General features: G+C 49.6%; 1 protein-coding gene across 1 annotated transcript in view; it reads left to right on the top strand.

Moving 5' to 3' along the window:
* LOC148480539 (uncharacterized) overlaps nucleotides 1-17,885 on the top strand; it is a 31,435-nt gene extending 13,550 nt beyond the window's left edge. Inside the window, exons 2-3 of the mRNA XM_088454303.1 lie at nucleotides 13,250-13,414; nucleotides 16,987-17,885. Coding sequence (XP_088310429.1) covers nucleotides 13,250-13,414; nucleotides 16,987-17,885 — 1,064 coding nt within the window. The remainder of the gene's footprint in view (nucleotides 1-13,249; nucleotides 13,415-16,986) is intronic.
* The last annotated feature ends 1,367 nt before the right edge of the window (nucleotides 17,886-19,252 follow it).

Here is a 19,252-nt window from a genome sequence, read left to right as displayed (position 1 = left end):
GCACGCTTGGCACTACTTTGTTGATGCACGTGCGGCTACTGCGCACACAATTCACAAACACAGAAAATAATTTTTTTTTTGGTTTGGACTGGAGTGTACTTTCGGGGGTTACAGCACCCTTTAACGGTCAAGCCAGCCGGCCCTTTACTTATGACACAGGCGCACGCTTGGCACTACTTTGTTGATGCACGTGCGGCTACTGCGCACACAATTCACAAACACAGAAAATAAATTTTTTTTTGGTTTGGACTGGAGTGTACTTTGGGGGTTACAGCACCCTTTAACGGTCAAGCCAGCCGGCCCTTTACTTATGACACAGGTGCACGCTTGGCACTACTTTGTTGATGCACGTGCGGCTACTGCGCACACAATTCACAAACACAGAAAATAATTTTTTTTTTGGTTTGGACTGGAGTGTACTTTCCGGGGTTACAGCACCCTTTAACGGTCAAGCCAGCCGGCCCTTTACTTATGACACAGGCGCACGCTTGGCACTACTTTGTTGATGCACGTGCGGCTACTGCGTACACAATTCACAAACACAGAAAATAATTTTTTTTTTGGTTTGGACTGAAGTGTACTTTCGGGGGTTACAGCACCCTTTAACGGTCAAGCCAGCCGGCCCTTTACTTATGACACAGGCGCACGCTTGGCACTACTTTGTTGATGCACGTGCGGCTACTGCGCACACAATTCACAAACACAGAAAATAATTTTTTTTCTGGTTTGGACTGGAGTGTACTTTCGGGGGTTACAGCACCCTTTAACGGTCAAGCCAGCCGGCCCTTTACTTATGACACAGGCGCACGCTTGGCACTACTTTGTTGATGCACATGCGGCTACTGCGCACACAATTCACAAACACAGAAAATAATTTTTTTTTTGGTTTGGACTGGAGTGTACTTTCGGGGGTTACAGCACCCTTAACGGTCAAGCCAGCCGGCCCTTTACTTATGACACAGGCGCACGCTTGGCACTACTTTGTTGATGCACGTGCGGCTACTGCGCACACAATTCACAAACACAGAAAATATATTATTTTTTTAGCACTTGGGGGGAGCACCCCTGATGGACAGAGCACCCCCTGGACAACACTACAGCACCCCTTTAGGACTGGGACACTGCACAGGACTTTGGAGTGGACACAGCCCCTATGGAGAACTCACTGCACAACACAGTCCAGCCAGCCCCTATGGACTTTGAAGTAGTGGACACAGGCCCTATTAACAACAGCAGCACAGCACAACACAGCCAGCCCCTATGGACTTTGAAGTAGTGGACAACAGCAGCACTACACTACACTACACTACACAGCCCTAACTCCCACCCTCCCTCTTCACTGTCCACAGCCGAGTGAGAAAATGGCGCCGACGCGGGTACCTTATATAGGATCCAAAACCCGCGAGACTCGGAAGGCGGGATGATGACGTTTTGCCTCGATTTCAGATCCGAGTCAGGCGGGAAAAGTCGAGCCTGACTCGGATCGGACTCGGATCGGGGGGGCTCGGGGGGGTTCGGATTTCAGAAATCCGAACCCGCTCACCCCTAATATATACACACACATACATACACGCAAGTACATGCATATATATATACTTGTGTGTGTGTATATATATACGCACGTACATTTGTATATATATATATATATGTGTGTATATATAGACATATATATATATATACACATTATATATATATATATATATATATATATATAAAAATAACAGCGGCACTCACAGGACTGCAGTAAAGAAGACTCACGACTCCGATAGGTCAAAGTTCATGTGTGTGTATATAGATACATATATACACATTATATATATATATATATATATACATACACAAACAAGCACACATGTACGTGCATATATATACGTGTGTGTGTATACATACAGTACACATATGTGTATATATATATATATATATATATATTATATATATATTAGGGGTGTGCACCGGCCACTTTTCGTGTTGGTTTTGGATCTGGATCTTTCTTCGTGTTTTGGATCTGGATTGGTTTTGCCAAAACCACCCTTCCGTGTTTTGGGTTCTGGGTTTTGTGTTTTGAATCTGTATTTTTTTGAAAAAAAGTATAAAAACAGCTAAAATCACAGAATTTGTGGGTTTTCTGCTCCTATGCTATTATTAACCTCAATAACCTTAATTTCCACTCATTTCCAGTCTATTCTGAACACCTCACACCTCACAATAGTGTTTTTATGTCCAAAAGGTTGCACCGAGGTAGATGGATGACTATGCTAAGAGATACGAGTGGGCGGCACAAACCCGTGGTCCATCTAGGAGTAACACTGCAGTGGCAGACAGGATGGCAGTTTGAAAAACTAGGCCCCAAACAGTACATAATGCAAAGAAAAAAAAGAGGTGCAAGATGGAATTGTCCTTGGGCCCTCCCACCCACCCATATGTTGTATAAACAGGACATGCACACTTTAACAAACCAATCATTTCAGCGCCAGGGTCTGCCACACGACTGTGGCTGAAATGATTGGTTCATTTGGGCCCCCACAAAACAAGCTGGCAATTAATCTGTCCCTGCACAAACTGGCTCTACAGAGGCAAGATGTCGTCCTCATCCTCTTCATTCACCGATTCCTCACCCTCTTCAGTGTTGTGTACATCCTCATCCTCACAGAGTATTAATTCATCCCCGCTGGAATCCACCACCACAGGTCCCTCTGTACGTTCTGGAGGCTGGTCTCCCTGGAAGAGTTGATCATTCATTTTTATAAACATCATCTTCTCCACATTTTGTGGAAGCAACCTCCTACGCCTTTCGCTGACAAGTTTCCCAGCTGCACTAAACACTCTTTCGGAGTATACACTGGAGGGGGAGCAACTCAGGTAAAATAGAGCCAGTTTGTACAGGGGCCTCCAAATTGCCTCTTTTTCCTGCCAGTACAGGTACGGACTGTCTGACATGCCTTCTTGGATGCTGTCACCAATGTAATCCTCCACCATTCTGTCAATGGTGACAGTATCATATGCACTGACAGTAGACATGTCAGAAATTGTTGCCAGGTCCAAACTTGGTCCTGCCTGCCCTGCATCACCGCCAGCGGGTTGTTTAGGATACCTAAGTTTTTTTCTGGCAGCCCCAGTTGCGGGAGAAAATGAAGAAGGAGCTGTTGACGTGTCAAGTTCCACTTCAGCTGACAATGTTTTCAGCAGCAGGTCTTTGCACCTCTGCAGGCTTGTGTCGGCCGGAAAGAGAGACACCACATAGGCTTTAAACCTAGGATCGAGCACGGTGGCCAAAATGTAGTGGTCTGATGTCAACAGATTGACCACCCAGGAATCCTAGCAAAGCGAATGAAGGGCTTCATCCACAAGTCCCACATGACGAGCGGAATCGCTCCATCTTAGCTCCTCCTTCACTTTCTCCAGCTGCTTCTGCAAAAGCCTGATGAGGGGAATGACCTGACTCAAGCTGGCAGTGTCTGAACTGACTTCACGTGTGGCAAGTTCGAAGGGCTGGAGAACCTTGCACAACACGGAAATCATTCTCCACTGCTCTTGAGTCAGGTGCATACCCCCTCCTTTGCCTATGTCATAGGTGGATGTATAGGCTTGAATGGCCTTTTGCTGCTCCTCCATCCTCTGAAGCATATAGAGGGTTGAGTTCCACCGCGTCACAACCTCTTGCTTCAGGTGATGGCGGGGCAAGTTCAAGAGTGTTTGCTGGCACTCCAGTCTTCGGCACGCAGTCGTTGAATGGCGAAAGTGGGCAGAAATTTTTCGGGACACCCAAAGTGTCTCCTGCACGCCCCTGTCGCTTTTCAGAAAATTCTGCACCACCAAATTTATTGTGTGAGCAAAACATGGGACGTGCTGGAATTTGCCCAGATGTAATGCCCGCAAAATATTGGTGGCGTTGTCAGATATCACAAATCCCCAGGAGAGTCTAAGTGGGGTAAGCCACTGGGCGATGATTTCCCTCAGTTTCTCTAAGAGGTTGTCGGCGGTGTGCCTCTTACTGAAACCAGTGATACACAGCGTAGCCTGCCTTGGAACGAGCTGGCATTTCTGAGATGCTGCTACTGGTGACGCTGCTGTTGTTGCTGTATAAGGTGATACATCTTCCCAGTGGGTTGTCACAGTCATATAGTCCTTAGACTGCCCTGTTCCACTTGTCCACATGTCCGTGGATAAGTGGACATTGGGTACAACCGCATTTTTCAGGACACTGAGTACACTTTTTCTGACGTTTCTGTACAGTCTTGGTATCGCCTGCCTAGTGAAGTGGAATTTAGACGGGATTTGGAACCGGGGACACACTACCTCCATCAATTGTCTAAATCCCACTGCACTAATGGCAGATACTGGACGCACGTCTAACACCAACAAAGCAGTCAAGGCCTCAGTTATACGTTTTGCTTCAGGATGACTGCTGTCGTACTTCTTCCTCCTCGCTAAGGACTGTTGGAGGGTCAATTGTTTAGTAAAAGTACTGGTGGTCCTACTTCCTCTCTGGGATGATGAACGACTCCCAGCAGCAGCAGCAGCAGCAGTAGGCGTAGCAATGCAGGATCCCCCGGAGGAATCCCGGATAGTAGAGTCAGTCATGCCAGTGACATGGCCTGCAGGACTACTTCAGATCCTGACTAAGGAGGAAATTGACGAGGAGTGAGTTGACGGTGTGGTTTGCAGGCGCTTAGATACAACAGGACGAAGGGATTTAGGTGTCCCTGGACTGCTTACGGTCTCAGCCAAAGTTTCTGAACTTGACAGTAACTTTTTATGAATGCGCTGCAGGTGACGTATAAGGGAGGATGTTCCTAGGTGGTTAACGTCCCTACCCCTACTTATTTCACGTTTACATATGGTACATATGGCAAGACAGTTGTTGTCTGGATTTGGATAGAAATATTGCCAGACCAAAGAGGTGGAATGTTTGGTCTTCTGCCCAGGCATGACCGTGATGGGCTTTTTCATCCCACGGACAACAACTGTCTCCCCTGGAGCCTGATTTAAACAAACAACATCACCATCAGAATCCTTCTTGCCAACTTCCTCCTCAGCGCCAGCTACACCAGTATCCTCATCCTGTTGTACTTCAACAGTGACATCTTCAATTTGCATATCAGCAAGTGGACTGTGGGTGCTCCTTTCAGCACTTGCAGAGGGCGTGCAAATGGTGGAAAGAGCCACCTCTTCCCGTCCAGTGCTGGGAAGGTCAGGCATCGCAACCGCCACCACACTTGGACTCTCCTTGGGGATTTGTGATATCTTCTTAGAATGCACAGTTCTTCGCTGTGCTTTTGCCAGCTTAACTCGTTTGATTTTATTAGCGGGAGGAGGGCTTCCATCGTCATGTGAAGCTGAACCACTAGTCATGAACATAGGGAAAGACCTTAGCTGTTCCTTGCCACTCCGTGTCATAATTGGCATATTGGCAAGTTTACGTTTCTCTTTTTTTTAAGGTCATTTTCCTGAACTTTGTCATTTGGAATTGTATGTGCACTCTACTATGACATTGGGCATCGGCCTTGGAAGACGACGTTGATGGCATGTTATCGTCTATGTCATGACTAGTGGCAGCAGCTTCAGCACTAGGAGGAAGTGGTTCTTGATCTTTCCCTATTTTATTTTTATCGGAGAAAGTTTGGTTCTCCATTTATGTTATATTGATACATATGTGCGGCTAAGGCGCACACAAACACAGAAAATAATTTTTTATTTTTGTTGGAGACTAGTGCTTTTTGTGGGTTACACCACCCTTTAAGAAATGAGCCAGCCGGCCCTTTACTTAAGGGACACAGGTGCACGCTTGGCGCTGCTCCTTTGGTGATGCACGTGCAGCTACAGCCCACACAATTCACAAACACAGAAAATATTTTTTTATTTTGTTTGGAGTGTACTTTGGGGGTCACAGCACCCTATAACGGACAAGCCAGCCTGCCCTTTACGTATGGGACACAGGTGCACGCTTGGCACTGCTCCTTTGTTGATGCACGTGCTGCCACAGTGCACACAAATCACAAACACAGAAAATATTTTTTAATTTTGTTTGGAGTGCCCTTTCGGGGTTACAGCACCCTTTAGCGGTCAATCCAGCCGGCCCTTTATTTATGGGACACAGGCGCACGCTTGGCACTACTTTGTTGATGCATGTGCGGCTACTGCGCACACAATTCACAAACATAAAAAAATATATTTTTTTATTTTGTTTGGAGTGCCCTTTGGGGGATACAGCACCCTTTAGCGGTCAATCCAGCTGGCCCTTTATTTATGGGACACAGGCGCACGCTTGGCACTACTTTGTTGATGCACGTGCGGCTACTGCGCACACAATTCACAAACACAAAAAAATATATTTTTTTATTTTGTTTGGAGTGCCCTTTGGGGGTTACAGCACCCTTTAGCGGTCAATCCAGCTGGCCTTTTATTTATGGGACACAGGCGTACGCTTGGCACTACTTTGTTGATGCACGTGCAGCTACTGCGCACACAATTCACAAACACAAAAAAATAATTTTTTTTATTTTATTTGGAGTGCCCTTTGGAGGTTACAGCACCCTTTTGCAGTCAATCCAGCTGGCCCTTTATTTATGGGACACAGGCGCACGCTTGGCACTACTTTGTTGATGCACTTGCGGCTACTGCGCACACAATTCACAAACACAAAAAATGTATTTTTTTATTTTGTTTGGAGTGCCCTTTGGGGGTTACAGCACCCTTTAACGGTCAAGCCAGCCGGCCCTTTACTTATGACACAGGCGCACGCTTGGCACTAATTTGTTGATGCACGTGCGGCTTCTGCGCACAATTCACAAACACAAAAAATATTTTTTTATTTTGTTTGGAGTGTACTTTGGGGGTTACAGCACCCTTTAATGGTCAAGCCAGGCGGCCCTTTAGTTATGACACAGGCGCACTCTTCGCGCTGCTCCTGTGTTGATGCACATGCAGCCACAGTGCACACAATTCACAATCACAGAAAAAATATATTTTTTTATTTTGTTTAGAGTGCCCTTTGGGGGTTACAGCACCCTTTAGCGGTCAATCCAGCTGGCCTTTTATTTATGGGACACAGGCGCACGCTTGGCACTACTTTGTTGATGCACGTGCAGCTACTGCGCACACAATTCACAAACACAAAAAAAAATATTTTTTTATTTTATTTGGAGTGCCCTTTGGAGGTTACAGCACCCTTTTGCAGTCAATCCAGCCGGCCCTTTATTTATGGGACACAGGCGCACGCTTGGCACTACTTTGTTGATGCACTTGCGGCTACTGTGCACACAATTCACAACACAAAAAATATATTTTTTTATTTTGTTTGGAGTGCCCTTTGGGGGTTACAGCACCCTTTAACGGTCAAGCCAGCCGGCCCTTTACTTATGACACAGGCGCACGCTTGGCACTAATTTGTTGATGCACGTGCGGCTTCTGCGCACAATTCACAAACACAAAAAATATTTTTTTATTTTGTTTGGAGTGTACTTTGGGGGTTACAGCACCCTTTAACGGTCAAGCCAGCCGGCCCTTTAGTTATGACACAGGCACACGCTTCGCGCTGCTCCTGTGTTGATGCACGTGCAGCCACAGTGCACACAATTCACAATCACAGAAAAAATATATTTTTTTAAGCACTTGGGGGGAGCACCCCTGACGGACAGAGCACCCCCTGGACAACACTACAGCACCCATTTAGGACTGGGACACTGCACAGGACTTTGGAGTTGACACAGCCCCTATGGACAACTGACTGCACAACACAGTCCAGCCAGCCCCTATGGACTTTGAAGTAGTGGACACAGCCCCTATGGACAACAGCAGCACAGCACAGCACAGCCAGCCCCTATGGACTTTGAAGTAGTGGACACAGCCCCTATGGACAACAGCAGCACAGCACAGCACAGCCAGCCCCTATGGACTTTGAAGTAGTGTGTACACAGCCCCTATGGACAACAGCAGCACAGCGCAGCACAGCACAACACTACTCTGCACTACAGTACACTAGACTACACAGCCCAGCCAGCCCTAACTCCCACCCTCCCTCTTCACTGTCCACAGCCGAGTGAGAAAATGGCCCCGACGTGGGTACCTTATGTAGGATCCAAAACCCGCGAGACCCGGAAGGCGGGATGATGACGTTTTGCCTCGATTTCAGATCCGTGTCAGGAGGGAAAAGTCGAGCCTGACTCGGATCGGCCTCGGATCGAGGGGGTTCAGATTTCAGAAATCCGAACCCGCTCACCCCTAATATATAGGGTGAGCGGGTTCGGATTTCTGAAATCCGAACCCCCCCGATCCGAGGCCGATCCGAGTCAGGCTCGACTTTTCCCGCCTGACTCGGATCTGAAATCGAGGCAAAACGTCATCATCCCGCCTTCCGGGTCTCGCAGGTTTTGGATTCTATATAAGGTACCCGCGTCGGCGCCATTTTCTCACTCGGCTGTGGACAGTGAAGAGGGAGGGTGGGAGTTAGGGCTGGCTGCGCTGTGTAGTGTATAGTAGTGCAGTGTAGTGTTGTGCTGCGATGCGCTGCTGTTGTCCATAGGTGCTGTGTCCACTCCTCCAAAGTCCATAGGGGCTGGCTGTGTTGTGCTGTGCTGCTGTTGTTCATAGGGGCTGTGTCCACTCCTCCAAAATCCATAGTGGCTGGCTGGACTGTGTTGTGCAGTCAGTTGTCCATAGGGGCTGTGGGCCTGATTCAGAGCCGGACGCAATTAGCGCTCGCTCGTCCAGAAAATAGGGGTGGCTATTCAAATGAACCATTCGCTCTTTGCAGTCTGTTCACGCCTCTAGGTCTGAACGAGCGAACAAAACTTGCGGTCGTTTTTTGGAAAAATACGCCCCCTGGCCACTCGCATCCTACGTCATGTCCGCTATTTATTAGATTAATCGAGTACATCGACCAGCGTATGAACTGCTCGCTATTCTTGTGGTTGGTTTTCCTACCACAATTTTGCGAGCAGTTCTGACTATAAAATAACCCAGTGACGTGGTCAATGACGCTGCTGTTTTAATTATGCACACCCATAAAACGCCGTTTTGACCTTTAAGCACGCCTGCGTTCGGATCTCCACTCCCCGTTTTCAAGCACCTTCCCCCGTTACCACCCACATACGCCTCTTTCTGTCACTCAAATTATCAGGCATTCGCTATTTTGCGAGCACATGAATTTCGTCCGCACTGACTGGTTCGCGCATGCGTATAACGATCCGTACGCATGCGCAGTTGGGCAAACATCGCTCAGAGCGAACGAGTGGCCGCTTACGAGCGGCTCTGAATCAGGCCCCGTGTCCACTCCAAAGTCTTGTGCAGTGTCCCAGTCCTAAAGGGGTGCTGTAGTGTTGTCCAGGGGGTGCTCTGTCCATCAGGGGTGCTCCCCCCAAGTGCAAAAAAAATAAATATTTTTTCTGTGTTTGTGAATTGTGTGTGCAGTAGCCGCATGTGTGTGCACCTGTGTCATAAGTAAAGGGCCGGCTGGCTCATCCATTAAAGGGTGCTGTAACCCCCAAAGTGCACTCCAAACAAAATAAAAAAATATTTTCTGTGTTTGTGAATTGTGTGCACTGTGGCCGCACGGTTATCAACAAAGTAGCGCCAAACGTGCCCCTGTGTCATAAGTAAAGGGCCAGCTGGCTCATCTGTTAAAGGGTGGTGTAACCCCCAAAGTGCATTCCAAACAAAATAAAAAATAATTTTCTGTGTTTGTGAATTGTGTGCACTGTGGCTGCATGTGCATCAACAAAGGAGCAGCGCCAAGCGTGCGCCTGTGTCCCATAAGTAAAGGGCTGGCTGGCTTGTCCGTTAAAGGGTGCTGTAACCCCCAAATTGCACTCCAAAAAAAATAAAAATATATATTTTTTTGTGTTTGTGAATTGTGTGCGCAGTAGCCGCACGTGTATCAACAAAGTAGCGCCAAGCGTGCGCCTGTGTCATATGTAAAGGGCCGGCTGGCTCGTCTGTTAAAGGGTGCTGTAACCCCCAAAGTGCACTCCAAACCAAATAAAAAAATATTTTCTGTATTTGTGAATTGTGTGCACTGTGGCTGCATGTGCATCAACAAAGGAGCAGCGCCAAGCGTGCGCTTGTGTCCCATAAGTAAAGGGCCGGCTGACTGGTCCATTAAAGGGTGCTGTAACCCCCAAAGTGCACTCCAAAAAAAATATATATATTTTTTTGTGTTTGTGAATTGTGTGCGCAGTAGCCGCACGTGCATCAACAAAGTAGGGCCAAGCGTGCGCCTGTGTCATAAGTAAAGGGCCAGCTTGCTCGTCTGTTATAGGGTGGTGTATCTGCCAAAGTGCACTCCAAACAAAATAAAGAAATATTTTCTGTGTTTGTGAATTGTGTGCACTGTACGTGCATCCTCAAAACAGCAGCGCCAAGCGTGCGTCTGTCTGTTAAAGGGTGGTGTAACCCTCAAAGTGCGCTCCACAAAAAATAAAAAATTCTTCTTTTTTTTCTGTCTTTGTGAATTGTGTGGGCTGTAGCTGCACCTGCATCCTCAAAGCAGCAGCGACAAGCGTGCGTCTATCTGTTAAAGGGTGGTGTAACCCTCAAAGCACGCTCCACAAAAAATAAAAAAATTCTTCTTTTTATTTCTGTCTTTGTGAATTGTGTGGGCTGTAGCCACACCTGCATCCTCAAAGCAGCAACGACAAGCGTGCATCTGTCTGTTAAAGGATTATATCGGTGACAGCATCCAAGTAGGCATGTCAGACATCCGTACCTGTACTGGCAGGAAAAAGAGGCAATTTGGAGGCCCCTGTACAAACTGGCTCTATTTTACCTGAGTTGCCCCCCCCTCCAGTGTGTACTCCGAAAGAGTGTTTAGTGCAGCTGGGAACCTTGTCAACGAAAGGCGTAGGAGGTTGCTTCCACAAAATGTAGAGAAGATGATGTTCATAAAAATGAATTATCATCTCTTCCAGAGAGACCAGCCTCCAGAACGTACAGAGGGACCTGTGGTGGTGGATTCCAGCGGGGACGAATTACCGTATATACTTCAGTATAAGCCGAATTTTTACAGCACATTTTTTTACTGAAAAAGTACCCCCTCGGCTTATACTCGAGTGAAGTGTGTAGCGATGACTGGACGGAGTTCGGTCACCGCTTCACAGCACAAACACACAGCCGCCGGAGCCGGCAGCTGTGTGTTTGTTGTAATCAGCAGCCGCTGAGAGTCTGTCAGACTCTCAGCGGCTGCTGCTGCTCCCACTGCGGGAGCCATCTTCCGTCATGAGTAATGACGTCTCTCCCATGCAAAGTGGCCGGAGGAGCTGTTAGCGGCGGGACCAGGAGCGGGGGTTTCAGGTAAGTGTTTATTTATTTTTTTTATTATGTCTCTCTACTGGGGGAGGACTACTGGGGGTACTACCAGGGGGCGATTACTACAGGGGGCACTACCAGGGGGTGATTACTACAGGGGGCACTACCAGGGGGGATTACTACAGGGGGCACTAAAAGGGGTGATTACCACTGGGGGAACTACCAGGGGGGGATTACTACTAGGGGCACTACCAGGGGAGGAATACTACTGGGGGCACTGAAAGTGGGGATTACCACTGGGGGCACTACCAGGGGGGATTACTACTGGCGGCACAACCAGGGGGAATTACTACTGGGGGCACTACCAGCTGCTGCATTTCTCACCCTAGGCTTATACTCGAGTCAATAAGTTTTCCCAGTTTTTTGTGGTAAAAGTAGGTACCTCGGCTTATATTCGGGTCGACTTATACTCGAGTATATACGGTAATGGATGATGAAATATGAATAGGATTGAGGAGTGTTAAGATTATTAGTTTTTTACTGACAGTGTGTTTGAATGACAGCCTTGTTGCTGGGTAAATTGATGTTAGTTTGGATGTGATCAGCTGCTTCCAAGGGCCAGTAATATAGTTTGGGGGAGTGGTTATAGTGGCCTATATAGGAGCCTGTGGTCCTTGGGATCAGCCTCTTTGAAGGAATTTTTGAAACAAGCTAAGTATCACTGCCCCTGTTGCAAAAAGTCAATTTAGCTTAGTTTGCTTCTCCCCCTACTACACCATGCCTCGCCCACGTCGCTCTGCTCCCCCACCCCGTCAGCTGGCTGATTATGCCAGCCCCCTCAGCTTGCCCCCTGCGTGTCCGCGCCCCCCCCTTTCCCCACCTGTTCTTTCCCCGCGTCCTCCTTCTCCTCCTACCTCACCTTTGGTTCAGCCGTCTTCCCCGTCGGCTCCCCCTCCTCCCGGGCACGCTGGTGCGGCTGCACCAGCGCCTCTCGCGGGTCCCTCACCCCCGGCGGAGGTTGTGCCCTCGGCAGCCTCCCCGGGCCGGCACACCCCTCACGCGGCTCCGGCGGGAGCGTCCAATGGACGCTCCTCGCCGTCGCCCATCAGTCACGCGGCGGCTGGCGCTTACGCTGCACCAGCGAGAGCGCGAGTGCTCGCGTCTACCACTGGTTACTCTGCATTGGGCCCGCCGGCGGGAGCGTCCAATGGACGCTCCTTGCCGGCGCCCATCAGCCACGCGGCGGCTGCCGCTTACGCTGCACCAGCCGGAGCGAGAGTGCTCGCGTCTCCCACTGGGTACTCTGCATTGGGCCCGCCGGCGGTTAGCGCCGCGGGTCACGTGGGGGCATTAGGCTTCGGTCCCCGGGGAACGGGTGGTCCCACCGGCCTGGTCTGCACGTCGGGCCCGGCGGCCATCTTAACCCCGGCGGCCATTTTGAGCAGGACCCCTGGGGCAGTCAGGCAGTCACATAGCCCCATGATTAGCCAGCCTCACCCTGCCCATTTTTGGCCAAGTCAAGCTGTCCCTTCCACCTATCAGAATCCATGGTTCCCTGCCATCAGTGCTCCACCTCCCATTTATAATGCGCCCCCCTTGTCAGCCGGCTCCTCCTGGGGTCAGGCTTCATGGAGCTCTGGGGCGGCTCCCCCCGTTTATCCCTCCACCTCAGTTGTGTCCTCTTCACCTTTTTATCCCAACTACTCTTGGGCCACTTTTGGATCTTACCCTTTCTCAGGGTTTCATCCGCAGCTTTATTTCCCTTATTTGCCAATTTCACAGCAGAATGCATCGTCGGCCCCCATGCCGATACTACCTTCCGCATTGCCTGTCATGTACAGTCAAACCTCCACCAGTTTGCCCGCGATGCCCGACTTCGCGCTGGTGCCTCCGGCTCATCTGTTAGCCGCGCCTGCACCCCTTCCTCCTACGCCCGGCATTCCCACCCCCCCTGCGTAGGCGGTAGTGTCTTCCGGTCCTGTTGTTCACCAGTCTACCCCGGTTGCAGATAATCGAAGGGCGACCGAGGCTCCTTCAAGCGAACCATTCAATGTTGCAGCAGCTGATCCGGTGGGCGTGGAGAAGGGACCAAGACGAATGAACAAGTCGAGGAAGCTGTTCCGGGTCCCTCTGGTGCTGGTGAGCATGATTCTTCTTGTTCGTCTACTGTACTGTATGTCTGACTCTTCCTCTTCTTCTCATTCTTCTGGTTCCCCTGCGCGTCCGTGTAAAATAGCCAGAATGGTTGCCAGGCGTTTAGCCAAGAAGTCAGTGAGTACAGCTGCACAGGGCGTTAGTGCTGAGCTAGCTACAGTGGCGGCAGGGGCTGATTCAGTGCATTGTGCGAACACCGCCGTTCTTCGCGGCCTGCGTAAAAGTGTGAGAGGGAGAATTCGCAAAGGTCAATTTGTCGACTTCTTTACGCTTACCGAGGATATGAAAAAGGCTTTTGGTCAGGCTAAGAAGGCGGGGGGTATGGGCGAGGAGGCTTTCTGTAGTTTCACCAGTTGGTTGAAGGGCATGCTGGTATTTGCGGCGTGCTATTTGGAGACGTGAGCGGACGAACATGTAAACATAGTGAAATATATTTTTTTAGTTCTAGACATGTTTGTCCGTTTGCGGGCCTTGGCATGGCGTGAATACGACATGCAATTTAGAAGAAAGCATGATGGCAGCAAGATTATTCCGTTCGGAGCAAAGGACGCAGAGGTGTGGTTAGAGGTGTCGCAGCAGCGTCGGCCCCCTTTGGACGGGATGCATCCTCGCAAGGGTTATGCTACTGGTAGGCCGGGGGCGACAGGAGTTATGAAGGGCAAATGTTTTGCTTTCAACGACTCCCGGTGTACACGGGGGTCGTCCTGTCGTTTTCGTCACTCCTGTCGTCTCTGTGGGGGGGGGAACATCCGGCCAAAGATTGCCGTAGAGGGTCTGCTAGTGCCACCCAAGATCGTGAAGGATCAAAATGAGCTGGTTAAGGCTCATTCGCCTATTTGTTTAGCTGCACTAGCTCGCTGGTTGGTTTTATATCCTCATAAGGAGGACGCTTCTTTTTTGTTAGAAGGTTTTTCGTTCGGTTTTTCTCTGCCAATAATGGGTCCTTTATGGGTCCGGTCTCCCTGTAACTTGCGCTCGGCCAGGGACTACCCAGAAGTTTTGCAGGCTAAAGTTAGGCCCGAGGTGCTGCTGGGGAGGATGGAGGGTCCTTTCCCTGTTCCTCCGTTGCAGGATCTTTGTATCTCTCTGGTAGGTGTGGTGCCCAAGAAGGCCCCTGGGAAGTTTAGTTTGATCCAACATCTATCATATCCTGATGGGTGTTCGGTGAACGACGCCATTCCGGATAGTTTTTGTAGAGTGAAATATCAAAGTTTTGACGAAGTATTAGGTTTAGTGCGCAGTTTTGGGCAGGGCGCGCTGCTGGCTAAGTTAGACATTGAGTCAGCCTTCCGTTTATTGCCGTTGCACCCAGATGCTATGCAGTTTATGGGATTCAAACTAGAGTCAGGTTACTTTGTTGACAAATGTTTGCCTATGGGTTGTGCGGTTTCCTGTGCCTATTTTGAGAAATTCAGCTCTTTTTTACACTGGTGTGTTCAGGCCGGCACAGGGCAAGCGGGTGTGGCACACTATTTGGATGACTTTCTCTTCATAGGTCCAGGAGAGAGCGACGTCTGTGCAGACCTCCTCTTTTCCGCTCAAGCTCTGTTTCGCGTTTTAGGGGTTCCTATTGCGCAAGATAAGACGGAGGGTCCCATTTCTTGCCTGTCGTACTTGGGAATTGAGATAGACACGGTTGCGGGTTGTTGTATGTTACCGAGCGACAAAGTGGCTAGATTGTTAGAACAGATTGCGGGTTGTTTAGCAGTGGACACGGTAATATTACGTGGAGTTCAGTCACTGCTGGGTTCCTTTAATTTTGCTTGTCGCATAATTCCCATGGGCAGGGTTTTCTGTAGGAAATTGGAGAGGGCCACTGCTGGGTCGAGACAGCCGCATCATCATATTCGTTTGTCGTCGGAGATTAAGGAAGATCTTCCGGTTTGGTACCAAGTTTCTGGTTCATTTCAATGGCGAACGTATTTGGCCAGCGCCTCCGGTAGCAAATGGGTCATTGCAACTGTATACTGATGCGGCTGGATCATCTGGTTTTGGGGCTTTTTTCAATGGGGAATGGTGCGCTACTGCTTGGCCTTTAGTTTGGCGCGACGAAGGCTTAACTAGTAATTTGTTGCTCTTGGAACTGTTCCCAATTGTCGTTGCTGTGGAGCTCTGGTCAGCACGTCTGAGTAACCGGCAGGGCCGGATTTCCCGCTAGGCATCCTAGGCGCACGCCTAGGGCCCGGCGGGACCCAAGGGGCCCGTGAACGGGCCCCTTTGCCAGAAGAAATTACTTCATTACAGCGCTCCCAGAGGAGCACTGCGCGAGTACCACGTGACGTCATGACGTCACGTGGTCCCGCCTCCACTCTCAGACAGCCTCCGGGCAGACTGTATCATTGTGATACAGCTGCCTGCGCAGGCGCGCCGCAGCATTCAGGAGGGTTCCTGGCGCCGACGTCACTGCGAGACCTGTCCCCCGCCGCCAGTCTTCTGCTGCCGCTGTTGGAGCCACCAGGACCAGGTAAGTCTAAATGGGGGGGCTGTGATGGATGTGGCTATGAAAAGAGGCTGTGATGGATGTGGCTATGAGGAGGGGCTGTGATGGAGGGGGCTGTGAGGAGGGGCTGTGATGGAGGGGGCTATGAGGAGGAGCTGTGATGGAGGGGGCTATGAGGAGAGGCTGTGATGGATGTGGCTATGAGGAGGGGCTGTGGTGGAGAGGGCTATGGGGAGTGGCTGTGGTGGAGGGGGCTGTGAGGAGGGGCTGTGATGGAGGGGGCTATGAGGAGGGGCTGTGATGGAGGGAGTTTTGAGGAGAGGCTGTGATGGAGGGGGCTATGAGGAGAGGCTGTGATGGAGGGGGCTATTAGAAGGGGCTGTGATGGAGGTGGCTATGAGGAGAGGCTGTGATGGAGGGTGCTATTGGGAGTGGCTGTGGTGGAGGGGGCTATGGGGAGGGGCTGTGATGGAGGGTGCTATGGGGAGGGCTGTGTTGGATGGGCTGTGAAAAGGGGATATGAGGAGCTGTGATGGAGGGGCTATGAGGAGGGGCTGTGATGGAGGAGGCTGTGATGAGAGGGATATGGGGGCTGTGATAAGGGGAGTGAAGGGGCTGTGATGACGGGCTGTGGTGAGGGGTGCTGTGATGGCTGTGGTGAGGGGTGCTGGGCTGTGAGGGGCTCCATGGGGGGGAAAGGGAATGAGTGAGCTAGGATGAAGGTCCGCTGTGAAGAGTGGATATGAGGAGCTGTGATGGAGGTGACTGTAATGAGGGGGATTGAGAGGGGCTGTGATGGAGAGGATATGAGGGTAGTTTGAGGGAGTGGGGCCCCAAACGGGTATCCTGCCTAGGGCCCCATGAGGTCTATATCCGGCTCTGGTAACCGGCATGTAATTTTTTGGTGCGACAATTTGGGAGTGGTGCACGCCATTAACAACCAGCGATCGTCCTCTCCGTTAGTTTTGCGTTTGCTTCGTCATTTAATTTTGCGCCGTTTAGAGGCCAACATACGTTTTAGAGCTCGTCATGTACCGGGTGTTGTTAACGAGATTGCAGACGCATTGTCTCGTTTTCAATTTGAATGTTTTCGGGCGCTTGCATCGTCTTCTTCTGCTGTTGGCTTGATATGCCCCCCGTTTGTGTGGCAGATCATCAGGCCGGCTTAGAGGCTTTGGCGATGCAATCGCTCGCTCCATCAACTCTCCGCAAGTACTCGGCCGCATGGCGGGATTGGAGCAGTCACTGCGCGCGCCAAGATTCGGAGGGTAAGTCTCCGAAGGAGTTGCTGTCATCCTTTGTTTGGGAGAGATATCAGCAGGGGAGGTCCAGGGCCTACGTGGGGTCGGCGCTTGCGGGAGTCTCTTTTTTTTGCGAACTTAAAGGTTTGCACGACCCAACCAGGTCTTTTCTTCTTGCTAAGGCTCTAAAAGGTTGGGCGAGGCAGGCTCCTGCTCGCGCCGATTCCCGTCGGCCGGTGGACACCCAGCTTTTGGCAGCATTGCTTAGGGTTATGGAGAAGGTAGCTTCTGATGCGTTTGAGGCTGCTCTTTTTCGTTTAGCTTTTTCTTCTGCATATTTTGGAGCTTTCAGGGTTAGCGAATTAGTGGCAGTAAATAGTTTATCTGAGTCCTCCGGGTTGTTGTACAAGGACATTGTTTTTAGAGATGCAGCAGTGCTTTGTAAGCTTCGCCTCTCTAAAACGGATCAGACAGGTAGGGGTAAATGGGTCACGCTTGCGCAGCAGCAGGATTGCAATATTTGCCCGGTTCATTTAGCATCTCAGTACATGTTGGTGCGCCCAGTTGGGGGGATTCAGTGGTTGGTTCATGCGGATGCTAAGCCTCTCACAAAGTTTCAGTTCACTGCGTTATTTAAGCGAAGTTTAACAGAATTGGGTTTAGATCCTACAGCTTACGGCACCCATTCCTTTCCAATAGGGGCAGCCACTTGTGCAGCGCTTGCTGGGGCATCTCCTTCGGATATTCAAAAGGTGGGGCGTTGGAAGTCAGGGAGTTATAAGAAATATGTTCGCTGCGACAAGTTGTAGGTGCGCACCTTGCGATAGCCCGAAAACGTTGTTTACCTGCCAACCATTCCCGTCTCTGCTTTTCTCACCCGTGCTGTTTCCATAAGGAGACGACCATTCTCCAGGGAAGTATATATCTTTTTAATACTTGGCACCCAGATCCAATACCATTTTTATTGTATGTTCTTTTTGAGTTAAGCAGACACATTTTACAAACCAAGTGGTTTACACAAATGTATAATTTGTTCACTCGGTTCAGTATATCAAGTATTATGTTAAAGATCTGATAGCGTTTACACAACTTGTATAAATCCCAAATCACTCCTAATGGTCCCAATTTTAACTGGTGATTACTGGTTTTCTTAGTCTAAATGGCCATAGCCTCTAAGGAAAAATTAAGTGGTTGTGGTGGATTGGACAAGGCCCCAGTTATTGGAGGAGCATGGCCTCTGGAGGAGGAGAAACAGCATAGTGGAGAGTCGTGGTTATACCTCCTCTGTTCTCCCAGGCCGATACAGAGGCCAGAGTAGGGATGTATATCGGAAGTTGATGGTTTGCAACCAACAATGTTTTCGATTTCAAGTACTTTAATCATCGAAATGTTGGGATGGTTGCCAGCAATCGGATGCAGCTTTCTGATGGCCGTCCGATGGCTTGTTGTCTCTATGCAGCTGCGGACACCCGGAATGCGATGACTAGTAGCTAACGCATACTGTACCTGGATTTGATGTTGAAAGCCTAGCTTCCGATGTCCATCCCTAGGCCAGAGCCGCCCTTTTTGTGCCCCTGAGATCAATGTATGGTTTTCACACATTCAGATTTTGGCTTATTTTGTCCTGATTTTACAGTCAGGGATTATGTAATGAGTATGTACAGACATAGCTGGAAGCTACAAATAGACTTGCACTCCTACTTTGACTGAAATAACTTGGGCTCAGTAAGCTGAGTACACACTAGGTCGATGAGACGGCTGCTTGGTATACACACTTACCAATCGTCTATGCAATGTGCCGGGGTTGACAGCTGTCAATCACCTCCAGGTCCCTGCAGCATGTGTTCGACTGTACGGGCCATCGCCTGTACACACCAGCAAATGACTGATATATCTTTCAGATATATCGGCCATCTGGGGTGCTGCACACCTGATCGGATATGTATGGGAACTATGTCGTTCACAGACATATACGCTGTACACACCAGGCAATGCGTTCAATGTAACGGGTGATATATCTATCAGTGTGTACGCAGCTTTAATTAACCAATTTAAAAGGTTTGTTGTACACAATCATGGTTATAGCCAAAGCAGGATAATTCTGAATAATAAGATAATACTATATATACCACTTTGTTGTGCTTCCTGCACTACAGTAGATATAATTGTATGATGT

The sequence above is a fragment of the Taudactylus pleione genome, unplaced genomic scaffold, assembly GCF_031769625.1.
Source record: "Taudactylus pleione unplaced genomic scaffold, aTauple2 ptg000611l, whole genome shotgun sequence".
In the NCBI taxonomy this organism is placed as follows: Eukaryota; Metazoa; Chordata; class Amphibia; order Anura; family Myobatrachidae; genus Taudactylus; species Taudactylus pleione.
This window is presented reverse-complemented; position numbering and strand designations above follow the sequence as displayed.